A 13378-nucleotide genomic window follows, 5' to 3' on the forward strand; every position below is an offset into this window, starting at 1 on the left:
CGAACACATGAGTGAAGAAATGACAGTCTTAGCTGGTGCCGGGAGCTTCGTTTCCAGAGGCAGCATACCCACTCAGGCTCCAGGACCCACTCTGATAAGACTGGGGCCCTTCCCCCAGTGTTGCAGAAGAGTGGCCAAGAAGCAGGCATTTAGCCTGGAAATGCCCCGGGAAGAATAGCATGAGGCTGGGGTGGGGGGGCAGGACGGGGCTGGGGATTGTGGCCGCACAAGGAGACAGAGGAGACAGCGGGGACTGAGGTCTTCTCAGGGACACAGGCCTGAAGCCCCCCGTACAGTTCAACTCCACATCCGTGCTCATGGAGGGCAATGATCTTGGGTCTCTCCACTGTCAAAATCATTCATTCCTTCCCATATATGTGCCCCACCCCCTTATGAAGGAAGGAAGGGGGGGGTAGGGAGGGGTGAGGGAGAACGACACACCCCAGGCATCTCCACACCAAGGAAGCCCAGAGCAGGCCGGCTGCACAAGGAAGGTCATGACGCCCTTCCATGGTTCTGCTCGGGCAGAAGTGTGTGGAGATCGTACAGAGCCATGGCTCGCTACTCCAGACCAGCGCGGGAGACGGCCCATGATCAAGGGGATTTGAGCTGTTCCTCCTACGAGCAGGTAAACGACGTGGGTTGCTGTGCTTGGTTTTAAAAAAAAAAAAAAAAAATCACCAGGGGCCAGGCAGGATGAGACGCTCTCCCGAGCATGGAGAAAGAGTCCAGGGGATTCCCGAGGGAGGGGACATTGCTGACCACAAGAGCCCGTGGTCACTCACACACACACACACACACACGCACACGCACAGCCTGCATGAAAGTGGTATGGATGTGCCCACAAGGACACACACGCACACACAAGCGCACATATGTACACTCCCTTGCCTCAACTCACTGTCAACACACAAGACCCCCCCGCCCCCTCCCACACACAGCAGCCTGCTGCCTGTAACACAGACACGCAGGTACAACACCTGCAGAGCACTGGGGGCGTCCTCACGACCACAGGCTCACACATGTTGATGTATACAAACTAACTCCTCCTGAGACACAAATGCCTTCAGTTCCCTCACTGGACCCCCGAGAGCGACATCCATCACGCACAGGTGTGCCCATGGCCGCACAAGCGCACGCGCAGACCCCTCCCAGACACGCCCCTCTGGACCCAGGTGCAGACTCCCAAGGATCCAGGTAAGCACTTGCACACACAGGCATCCACGCTCAGCCACACACAACAGGGTCACCAGCACCAAAACTCACTAAGCACGTGTATTATTTCCAGAGGCCCACAAGGACAGCCCTGCCGGCCTTGCCCGAAAAGCCAGGGGTGCCCAAGCCGCAGACACCTGGCCAGGGCCATCTGGACCTCCCTGTTGGTGGAACAGGAGTTCAGGGACAAGCAGGTGAGGACCCTCTCACTCTCTCTCCCTCCTGCTGCAACACTGGCCAGACCCCACCCTCACCGCAATGCCTCCTCTTGGTCTGTCTGCCCCTTCTCTATCCCCAGAGACCCCCTCCGTCTCTGGAGCTTCAGCACGGACCAGAGACATAATTATACAGAGCGAGAACTTGGCATTCAAAGCCCCTCTTCTGTCTCAAGCTCCTTCCCCAGAGCGCAGCCTAGGAGAACCAAAGCTGAGCCCGGGGGCGCCTTCCGCTGCCTGGCCCCCAGCAACCTCAGAGAGGAGTCCAGGGCAGAGGGAGAACATGCTTGAGACCAGCAGAGGCAAGAAGAGAGGGAGAGACAGGAACTGACAGCCCCCAGGCGCTGAATTTCCATGGTTGTGATGACAGCTCACATCTACTGTGCACCTACTGTGTGCAGGCTCTGTTCATTCTGAAGACTCACAGTCCCTCGGCAAGCCCCACTTTAAGGTTGGAGAAAGTGGAGTTCAGAGAGGCCAAACCACTCGGCCAGAGCCCCGCCCAGCTAAGCAAGGGGACAGGGACTGGATCCCGGGCCAGCTGCCTCCCGAACCGCTGTCTGAGCAGCTCTTCTCAGCTGTACGTCCCAGAACACCACAGACGGCCCTGGGCTAGGGGACAGGGAGCCCGTGCGGTCTGGCCAAGCCCTCTGACTTGTGTGAGAGCACCCAGTCCACCGTATCTGGCACTGTGAGGGCCTGGGGAGTCGATGGAGGGCTGGGGTCTCCCCACACTGGCCTAGAGTTGTGCTGATGTCGTTACTGCCCATTAATAGAGTAGGGGCGGAGGTGGGGGGCAGGGTGGGAACCGCCACGCTTCCCGCTCCAGCCGACAGCAGCCTCGGCCCCACAGCCCCACGGGAACCCAGTCCTCCGAGAGCTGGTTGCTATGGATACACTCCCGAGGGTCCCAGCCTGCCAGCCCCCAAGCCCTTACTCGGCCCCCAGAGTCTGCTCTTACACGCGTGAGTCCTAGGGGAGTGAGGGGCGGGCGAACAGACAGCTGGGCCCCTGCCCCCAGGCGTGCCCAGGCAGGGGGCAAGGCCCCAGAGGCTGGGCCTCCGCTGGGGGAAGATCCGTGCTTTGTCTAGCTCCTTTCCACCAATGGCCCATCTGGCCAGGCCTCTACATGTGATTGTCTGCTCACCAACTCTCTCGCAGGGCCTGGGACAGGGAGAGGAAGGCCTGTCAGGCTCCCAGAAAACAAGGCCCCTCAGGTTTGAATCCCTGAGCTGTGTATCCCTGGGTAGATGGTTCCCCCTTTCTGGGCCTGGGTACCATCCTTGCCAAAACAGAGGTCATGGCAAAGTTCCCGGGTTGTTGCCATGGAAATGGTATACGAGCCTTTGCCCACACAGTGGAGGCTTCATGAAGGGGTCCTTGATGCAGAATCCAGGGCAGCGCCTGGAGAAGGGCAGGCTTAGGAGCAGCCCCGTGGCTAGCAGGAGCCCCCGCACTGTGGGGCTGGTGGGGGAAGGCAGGGCTGGGGTGCACCTGGGAGGAGGGCATACGGGGCCCCAGCCCTGCCACACTACCCCACAGTCTGAACGAGAAGGGAGTGACCAAGCCGGACCCCACCCCAGCCTGCCACCAGGATGGGGTCCAGAGCCAGGCAGAACGTGGGTCAAGAACTCACTCAGCTGTGGCCCCACACTCCCTGGGTTCACGTCCCTTCTCTGCCTCTTGAAAGCTGGGGGCCAATAATGGCCAGCTGTTCTGTGCCTCCGTTTCTTCACCAGAAAAGGGAGTGTTGTAGTGTAGACGGAAAGTGCTCGGCACGTCCTTGTCCCTCGGTAAGCGTCAGCTGTGACCATAAGCAGGAGAGACAGCAAGTGATGTTTCCTGTGTGCCCCGCACTCCTTGTCTCCATTCAAGCTCAGGGCCAGACACTGTGGTCGCACAGTCTCGACACTCAGCCCCAGACGAGGCACCGGCACTGGCCAGTCACAGTCATCCATCAATCAGACGCTCGCTAAAAACCCAGAAGGGCCCCCCTGTGCCTCCCCGGTGATGTCAGCCCCGGAGACAGACCCTGTCGCTACATGTGACTACCATTATCACCCTTACCCTCTGGCTTTACAGGTGAGGACAGAGGCCCGGAGAGATCAAAACCCTACTGGGTCCCGGAAGAGGGAGTTTCATTGTAACCCCGCCCACCAGGCTCCAGGGCCCGCAGACTCCCCCAGTCCACCCACACCGACCCAGCCGGCCGGCCGGCAGAGGCTGAGCAGAGCTGAGAGCTGGTGACCTGCAGTGGGTGTCTTGTGGGACCCCGGCCCAGAGACATTCTCCATACATTCTCCTCCCACTCTCTCCAGCCTTCCTTCTCTCTCATTCTCACCCTCCAGGTCCCAGAGTCGCAGACCCCAGGTCGGATCCCACATCCGATTCCGGAGCCCAACACCCAGAGCTACCTCCCCGTCTTCCAGCAGGCACCTGCCGCAGGTGGCCCTCCTCCAAATTTCTGCCTTCCTGCCCGCGGCGCCAGCAGTGGCCCTCAAGGGAAAGATACTCCCGAGATCTGCTTGGCACCTCCTCGGTCTGGAAACAGACAACAGACTCAGCGGGAATCCCCGGGCCCGTACTGTCTGACACCCAAGAGCCACGCAGGCTCCAGGCCCACCACCAAGTGCTCCATGGCCACTGACCCCACGGCCCACTCCAGTAGCCTGAACTTGCCCTTCCTCCCTAAAACCTACTAGCTTTGGGCCTGCAGTTCCCCCCCTTGTCTGGGAGCCCCCAAGGTGGGGTCCATTCCTGATTTTCCTCAACTGCCAGTCACCCCCAAACAATGGGTGCTTGGGACAAATCTGATGAATGAATGAAGGGATCCATCAGTCACAAAGGAGAACAGTCACTGGGACCATTCTTAGGGTCTTCCACGCACCAGCATCTGTACTAACTACACTGTGCACCGTGGACGAGAACAGATCAGCTGGTGTTTGCAGCTAACATGGTCAACCCAAACTGTGTGGGCCCTGAGCCCTTTACGTGGAGGTGATCTCCACAGATCATCGAAAGAGTCCCGAATCTGAAGCCCAGAGAGCAAAGGGACTCGCGCAAGGAGACTCAGCAAAGAAGCGAGCAAGTCTACCTCAGATCTGTAAGAAAGACGACATCATTTATAACTGGGTGTCAGCCACCGCATTCGACCCTGTACTTATCTCACACCACAGGTTCCTAAAGGCAATCCTACAAAGTCCAGACGACCGACATTCCCCCTTTTGCAGACGAGCAATTGACAAATGAGGCCCAGAGAGACAGATGACGTTCGACAGTGTCACACAGCGGGAAGGGAACAGACAACCCTGGGGATCGCCTCGGAGTCCAGGACAGAGCGGATGCCCTTGACCGCCGCCCGAGAGCACGGCCTCTCTGGGCTCCTAGAGACAACAGCACGAGGAGATACAGAGCTCGGCGGAGCCCCAAGGAGCAGGGGCAGGCTCTTACCCGGGGCACTGGCGACGTCTGGGCGCCTTTCCGGGGCCCACTGGTCTCCGGCGTGAGGTCACGGTGGTCCACCTGCACGTGGCTCTCCAGGTCCTCGGCACTCTCGAACTTGACGCTGCACTCGGGACAGCGGAGGCCGGCGCAGGGCCGGTCGGCGGGCTCGGGCGGCGCCAGGCCGCCCACCTGTCCGTTGGCGCTTCGGGCCATGCAGCCGGCACAGAGGCCGTAGGGGAGCCCGTTCACGTCAAGCTTCACCAGGTCCTGCTTGCTGCGGAACTCCTTGAGGCACAGGGCGCACTTGTAGAGCTTCTGCAGCCCCTGGCCGTTGGGGGAGGACGCGGCCGAGCTGCCCGCCAGCTTCTGCATGTGGAAGGTGCCGTGGATCTTGAGCTCAAGCGTGGAGGTGACCGTCTGCATGCACACGACGCAGCGGAAGCCCGTGAGCGAGTTGCGCAGGTCCGGGTGCATCTGGCAGTGCTCGATGAACTCCTCCTCGCTCTGCAGGGGCATCTTGCAGATTCGGCAGGTGCCGGTGTCCAGGCTCTTGCTGTGGGTCACCTTGTGCTCCGTGAGCGTCAGCAGGGAGGGGAAGCGCTCGCCGCAGATGGGGCACATATAGTGCTTGGCGGGGCCCCGGTGCGTCTGCAGGTGCTCCCGGAGCCCGTTCTCTGAGAAGAAAGTCCGCGAGCACACGTTGCACTTGTGGCTGCCCTTGATGAACTCCGCCTTCTTGCGCGAGCCGTCGTCCTCGCCCGGCCGGATGTTGTGGTCCCGTAGCCGGTGGTTCTGCAGCAGCACCTCCATGGTGTAGGCCGCCCCGCAGATGTCGCAGCCGTACATGGGCTCCGAGGCGTCCACGTCGTCCTCGCTGGCCTCGTGGCTGTTGGGCGCCTCGGGGTTCTTCAGCAGCATGCCCTGCAGGTCGGCGGGCTCCGCCTTCTTGGCGGTGGCGGGGGGCACCCCGTTGGCCGTGCCGTTCTCGGGGGCGGCGTCAAACACGCAGTGCTTCTCCCGCAGGTGCTTCTCCAGCAGGATGATGGCGTGGAAGGCCTTGCTGCAGAACCTGCAGTTGTACTTCTTGCTGTGCGTGGTGATGTGGCACTGCAGCTCCACCTCGGTGCTGAAGGTCTCCCCGCAGAAGATGCACTTATGTGCCTTGGCCGGGTTGCCCAGGTGGCTGTGTTTGACGTGCACCTGCAGGTCGGCCTCCTTACGGAAGTCCCAGTTGCAGGCCGTGCAGCGGTACATCTTCTTCTCGTTGCTGTGCTTCACGGCCAGGTGCACCTGGATGGACACCTTGGAGTCGAAGACCTCCTGGCACAGGGTGCAGTGGTAGAGCACGAAGGTGTGCATGTCCAGCAGGTGCTTCTGCAGGTCGTCCACCGAGGAGAACTGCTTGTCACAGCTCTCGCACACGTAGTGGGTCGACGTGGTCATGTAATGCACCGTCAGGTGCTGCAGGAGGGACTCCTGGGAGTCGAAGTCCTCCTTGCACTGGGGACACGCCTGCTTCCGCAGCAACAGCTCCAGGTGCAGCTTCAGGTGGGTCTGGAAGCTCTCGAAGTTGGAGAACTTGAGGTCGCACTGGTTGCAGGGATACTCGCCGTTGGAGATGGAGTTGGCGCTGGCCGAGAGCCGCTGCCGCTTGGGGGAGGACACCTCCACGTCGGACGAGACCGGGCTCTGCTCCGCCTTGGACTTCTTGCTGTGGGCGAGCGGAATGTTCTTGTGGTTCTCCTTGATGTGCTTGGTGAGCTTCAGGATGGAACCAAAGATGGGCGAGTTGGTGCAGTAGGGGCAGGAATAGACCTCCATGAAGGACTGCGTGGGCTGCACGACGGGGGACTCCAGCTTGGCGCCGCCCACGCCGCAGTGCGCCTGCTGGATGTGCTCGGTGAGGGAGGACTCGGTCAGGAAGCCCATGGAGCACTGGTTGCAGAAGAAGGCGTTGTTGCCGTCGGGCGGGTTGGCGTTGGGGCCGCAGTGGGACACGCGGATGTGCTCCTGCAGGCTGTTGATGTCGGCGAACATCTCGGGGCAGTAGTTGCAGTGGAAGGCGGAGATGTTGCCGAACTGCATCACCGGGTAGGCGTGGTTCTTGTGCAGCTTGCGCACGTGCTCATTCAGGTTGTACAGGGTGGGCATGGAGTCCAGGCAGATCTGGCACGTGTGGCTCTGCTGCGGCTTGTCGGCGTGGATGGTCTTCAGGTGGATCTCCAGCACGGCCAGGCTGTTGAAGTCCCGCTTGGAGCAGTAGGGGCAGCTGTAGACCACCTTGGACCAGCCCTGGCCCTCGTCCCGCATCTTCTTCTGGCCCCGCAGCGGCTTCAGGGTGGAGTCCGGGGTAGAGCCGCGCTCCACGGACGCGCTGGAGTCCGGCGTGGCGCTGCTCATGGATGCCACGCTGCCCAGCACGGGGTCGGGGCTGACGCTGTGGTTGCTGGAGTCGGGCTGCCGGTGGCTGTCCAGGTGGCAATAGACGCCCTCCACCGAGGAGAACTGCTCGGGGCACATGGGGCACTTGTGTTTCTGGTTGGCGTGGGCCTGGTGGATGTGGGCGAGCAGCGCGTTCTCGTCCACGAAGACCTCGGGGCAGTGGATGCACTGCAGGTCGGCCTTCTCGGAGAGCTGGGGGTGGCGGGTGAGCACGTGCTTCTCCAGCTCCTCGGTCTGGCTGAAGGTGTCCTCGCAGTAGTCACACATGAAGTCGTCCTTCTTGGCCTCCTTCTCCGATTTGGCCAGGTGCTCCTTGTTCTTCTTGTGCGCCTGCATGTGGCTCTGCAGCGAGCTGGTGGACGAGAAGCCGCGCTTGCACACGGTGCACTTGAAGGGCTTGCTGGAGCTGTGCGTCTTCAGGTGGATCTTGAGGTGGTCGCTGCGGGAGAAGGCCGCCTCGCACTCGTGGCAGTGGTACTTCTTGTCGCCCGTGTGCAGCTTGATGTGCCGGTCGCGGCTCCTCTTGTGCTTGAAGAGCCGGCTGCAGTAGGTGCACTTGAACGGCAGCTTGTCGCTGTGGATCTGCTCGTGCCTCTTCAGGTAGCTCAGGCGGATGAAGGACTTGTCGCAGAACTGGCAAGGGTACGGCAGGCCCGTGCCCCCTTCCTCCTCGCCCAGGCCGAGGTCACACCCATCCCCGATCAGCTGCGTGGGTGACGCAACATCCTTGCTGGAGGGAGACGAGGCTACCCAGGAGAGTTGTGGGTCGTCGTCACCATCTGCAGGAGGGGGAGGCAGAGAGGAGATGAGAGGCGATTCCCCGGGCCGCCCAGAAACAAGGACAGAGCCGGCTTCTCAACAGCTCGCGGGCTGAGGCCGTGCAGCTGTCTGTCTACTGCGGGGGGTGGGGGGAGGGGGAAGGGAGCCCTGGGGGCAGGGGTGGCGTGGAGGGGGCAGGCGGAAGTGAATGGACGTGGAGGCCCTCGGTGTGCAGAGGGGTGGCAGGACGTGAAGGAGACACAGAGACACGTCTTTGTCCTCAGCGACCCCTGCCTTGGCCTCACTGGACTCCGTACCCACCCCCCCACAGGAGGTGTGAGGCCTCAAGCACTTTCCTGACGGGGTCGGGATGTAGCCTGGAAAAAGTCACCAGAAATGACCACACAGACCGGCAGTGCCAGAGGCCAAAAGGAGACAGGCCTTCACCTGAAGGAGACCTGGGGATGGACTCCCCTTCCAGCCCCTAGTCCTGGTCGGAAGTTCCACTTATCTTTAGGGGTGTGGGCAAAACCATGCAAGAAAAGAAAATGCACCCCAAAAAGGAAGGAAGGTAGGAGAGGAGAAGAATAAAGGAAAAGAAAAGAGAAAAAAGAAAATGCACCTTCATGAATTCTGCTGCACCACATTTGGGGACGGAGCTGGGTCTGCTGCTACAGGGAGCAGACACACCTAGGAGGCCAAGGTCCTGGGCACGTGGCATCAGACCCAGCAGCACAAACAGGAGTAATCAAAGGGCGCCTGAGACAGATCTGCAGGGTTCCCAGCCAAACCATCTTTAGAAGGGGTGCTTGCTCTGTTCCCTCTTCACCCCCGGCTTTGCCCCCAGTCTGCTCAGGACCCTGGGAGATGGCCTGATGCGGAGCAACTAGGGGATGAGCCTGGGACCCAGATGGCCCCAGAGCTCAGTCCTCCATGAGCCCTTATGCCCACCTTGGCAGGCAGGGGAGGCTGTCCTTGCCCAGATGACCACATGGCCAACCTCCCCGGCCTTCGCCAGCCCATCCAGCCTCAGAGGAAAACTAAACAAACCCAGGCCTGGCCGTTTCTGGAAAAACAAAGGCACATAGAACACAGGGAGCAGAGCGGGTGAGGTTCCCCGCCCCCATGCCTCGGTAGGGGTGGGTGGGGGTTGGACCGAGCCAACCAGAGAGGGAATGAGTTCCACAGCTCAAGTTTCCCGTCAGGTGGATTTAAAACTTAATAATGAATGAAACGGACCGCAGGCTGCCTCAGGCAGGGGAGAGACCAACAAAAGCTCAGATTCGGCTGCACTGACCTTGGTCTTGTAACCCCGAGGAAATAAACCACTGCCCTCACCAGCACAGCTTAGTCTCCAGAAAAAGCCTCACGGACGTAACCCAGAAAGTCTGGGCCAGAGGCAGCCAAGACACACAATCACATCCGTTCACACGCTCGGTCTCCACCAGGGCTCACACACACTCACACTCACCTGCAGGCACGAACGCTCACACCTGGTCGCACTCAACGCAGCCACAGGCATGGCCCTGGCCCCAAGGGTCCCATACCCCGAGGCTCTCACACTTGCCTCTGCTGTCCCAGGCAGGGTCTTGAGGGGTCTGGCTCTGAGCCTCTTCCTGGCTCCTACCCACCAACCCCAATGTCCCACCCCTCACACACACACCCGGCCCCTGGCCTTGCCCCTGACTGTGCCCCTGACGGTGCAAGTATGGGCCTGACCCCAGCCGGCAGCACCAGCGGAGCTCTGCCTGGGAAGACGAGGCTCTCTCCAAAGCTCCCGGCCCCGCGTCCTCTACCTCCCGGCAGCCTCTGCACCTCTGAAGCCCAGCCGCCCGGCCTGGCACAGGGCACCTCCCAGAACGTCCTCCCGGGGTGAGGGCGCCTGCTCCCCTGGGGGGCCTCCCATTACACGGCCCTTCGGACGGGGAGGGAAGGATGAAGCCGCTGCCAGCGCCTTGGATTAGACGCGTTGGGAGATGCCCCGGCCCCTGACTGGTAATTCCCAGCTCTTGCCAGCTGGGCTCCACGGGGCACAGACAAAGGGACCCAAGGGAAGAGATGGCTAGAGCCGGGGCAGCTGGGGGACCTGCTGGGCCCTCGCCCCCTGGCCAGGTTCAAATGGCTTTTTATTATCTTGATGCCTTAGCTCAGACTCACTCAAGCTGCCACGGAGCCCTTCCTGGGCGCCTGGTGCTCTGCTGAGTGCTTTTCTCACAACCACCGATGCAGTGGGAGCAGGGCCCCTCCTGCCGTACGAATGAGGAGCCGGAGACACAGACAAAGCGACCTTCCCCAGGAAATGAGAGCACCAGGACATGCGTCTGGATAGCCTCCATGGGTCCGTTGCCTAAAACCACCCCCGCATGGGGGAGAAAGGCGAGGGGATCACCACGTCCAGCCTCCAATGCAACCACAGGCTGCCTCTCGTTTGAGCCCTCCCCAAAAGCACGACCCCAACCAACCCACGATCTGCACTCAGGGAAGGGCCTCCAGAGACCAGAGAGGAGCCGGGCATCACAGGGCTGAGGAGCAGGGCACACAGACTTGAACCCAGGTCAGTTCAAGGGTGAGTGAGACCAGGAACAAGCCTTGCCCGGAAGACCTCAGCTGGACAGGTCTTTCTGCCAGCGCTCGTTTGCTCCGAAGCCCTGCAGCCCATGGGGATGAGAGAGCACCCCCCCGCCCCCCCACCGGCTTCTTCGTCAGCTAGACGCATTCCTCTTCAGCTCTCCAACTCGGTCTGACTCAGTTTCCACATGCGAGGAAAGGGAATCAGGTGAGAAGCCGATGAGAAAAATGAAGGCAAATAGGCACTATTACTCCCCTTATATGAAACGACCAGAAAACGTACATCGGCAGAGCCAGAAAGCAAACCATCGGTGCCCGAGGCTGGAGTAGGGAGGAGGAAACTGCAAATGAGCACGAGGCAGGCTTGTGAGGTCATTGCAATGCCCCAAACTAGGCTGTGGTAAGCCGGCCCCGCAGCAGCTCTTTAACTGCTTGCTTCAAACACGTTCGTGGACATACAAATTATACTTCAAGAAAGCCCTTCCACAAATGCACTATTTGGCCAATAATCATAATCAGCACTAACTAGTACCACCAGTGCTGATGACATGAGTGGCCACATTTACCGGGCACGCTCCGGGCCAGCACGGGGACTGCTGTGCTTACCCCAGTTAGCGTCCTCCCATCGTCACGACCACGGGTGACACCCCGCTTTTGACAGGAGGAAGCCGAGGCTCAGGGAGGCACGGAACCGGCCCTCGGTCCCATGGCCCGGGCGCCACATCTCCCAACGTCTCAGGCTTCTGCTCACCCTGGTCCCGCCAGACTTGGAGAAGGAGAAATCAACCTGCCTGCCCGGCCCCCCCAGTCCTCAAGGCCCATAGCTGTGCGGCCCGGTTGGCTTTATTTTTCTGCAAACAAGCTTCAAAACGAGTTTCTGGGAGCCACAAACAGAGCCACTGCTGAGATTATAATCATCGGAAGGGAAATGACCATAAGGCCCCTTACACTGAAAAGGCCCAATGGTTGGGGGGGGGGGGGGGGGCAGGGATAGTAGGAAACAAGGGTGTTGACACAGAAAGTCCCAAATTCAGGCTGCGCTGTTTAAAGACTTTTGTCTAAATACATTTGACCTTGGCTGCTGCTGGCCCATCCCTCCCAAGTACACTTTGCTTTGGGGGCGCTCAGCTTAGTGCTACAGGAGTAGGCTGGAGAGACGCGCCAGGGCCACAGCTCCCAGGATGTAGGTGCAGGGGATGCCGGTAGAGGAGGGGGGCTCCTTGCCTTACTGGGAACGCTCCTCTTACAAGGGCACGCACACCGCACATGCAGCCATGACTGCACACTCTCTCTGGCAGGGGTGCAGAAAGTGGGTACAAGCGATCTCAGGAGCCCCTGCGACTCAAATGTTTCAGAATTCACAGAGAAGGCAGGTCCAAGATAAGTTCCGTTCAATCAGCTACCTTGTTCCTTCCAATTAAATACTTATAACGTTTACTGTTGCCCAGCTGCCTTCTAAGAGCCCCGCGTGTGTTAACACATTCAGTTCTCTCGACAGCCCAATGAGATGGGTACTGTTACTATCCCCATTTACGGCTGAGAAAAGTGAGGCACAGAGAGGTTGAGTAACTTGCCAGGTTCCACACAGCTGGCGGGCAATAGAGCCAGGATTCAACCCTAATCGGCCTGGTTCTGTGTCCCACTGTTTCTTTCCTTTGGGGGATGGGGGAGGCATCCCCAGAGAAGATCTAGAGCCAAATGCAGTGACTAAGGCAGGCCTTCAGCTTCCCCTCCTCCTAGAATGAGTACTAAGTAATATGGCAAAATGAGTACAGAAATCACTTTCAAAACGGAGATTAAAGTCATTTAAAAATGACTAATCCTGCAAAAAAGCCTGGTAGGAAATGGGAGGCTTTTGCTGTCTGCTGCAGGAAGAGAACCAAAACAACCATAAAAGAGGGGAGAAATTTCGATAAGAATTCAATTAAGGGGCAAAAAGAACATTAACCGGGCTCGAGGATGCACCCATGGCAAAAGGTTCAAGGCAGACAGCAAGCTCGCGTGGGGTCACTGGGGGCACTGAGCAGGCTGACCCGCGGCCGCCCGCACCGCCTCCCATGCACCCTGCCTGCGCAGAGCAGAGGGGCCGTCGCCCGGAATGCCGGGGATCCTCAGCCGCCTGGCTCCTCCAGTCACGGGGTTGCCGAGGAAATGCCTGGACAGAGGCGGGACGGCAGGCGGGTGGCCCCAGGCCACTGGAATGAGCAGAAGGAGGGACCTTCCCGCAGTGTGGACACAGGCTGAGGAGGGAGCGAGCCCTCGTGACCAGAGCTGTGCGAGAGGGATAAATGGCTCTGAAAAGAGCCCCGGGAGGTGCCCTGCAGCGGATGGGAAAGGGAAAAGCACCGATAGCCAGTGGCTCCAGGTTTCTAGGACCTTCCCCGGCTGGGCAGTGCCATCCAAGTGAATGAAACTGACCAGATCTTCCAGACCATGAAAAAAGGCTGAGGAACAGCAAGCAAATTGCCTGGGGGAGAATGTGTTGGGGGCAGAGGGAGGAGAGCAGGACAGAGTCCATCAGGAAATTCTGCGCCTTGGCTGCCTCTGTTATAACAGGGGAAGTTGGAATTTTGGTCTCCTCAAGGTCCCTTCAGGGTGAATATAAAGGTCATTTTGTGCAAGATTCCGAGCATCCAGACTGTCTCCATGAGAGCTGGAGCTTTCCACAGAAAGGCCTGGCAAGTCTCCGTGAGGCACCACAAGGTCTCCTCACCACTGCCCCATTTCTTTGGAAA

The 13378-nt window shown here is 59.8% G+C and overlaps 1 protein-coding gene across 1 annotated transcript in view; it reads right to left on the bottom strand.

Moving 5' to 3' along the window:
- The window catches only part of ZNF423 (zinc finger protein 423), a 332667-nt gene that overhangs the window by 136355 nt on the left and 182934 nt on the right, over window positions 1-13378 (bottom strand). The window contains exon 4 of the mRNA XM_032323398.1: window positions 4881-8095. Coding sequence (XP_032179289.1) covers window positions 4881-8095 — 3215 coding nt within the window. The remainder of the gene's footprint in view (window positions 1-4880; window positions 8096-13378) is intronic.

This window comes from Mustela erminea, chromosome 19, assembly GCF_009829155.1.
Source record: "Mustela erminea isolate mMusErm1 chromosome 19, mMusErm1.Pri, whole genome shotgun sequence".
Classification (NCBI taxonomy): Eukaryota; Metazoa; Chordata; class Mammalia; order Carnivora; family Mustelidae; genus Mustela; species Mustela erminea.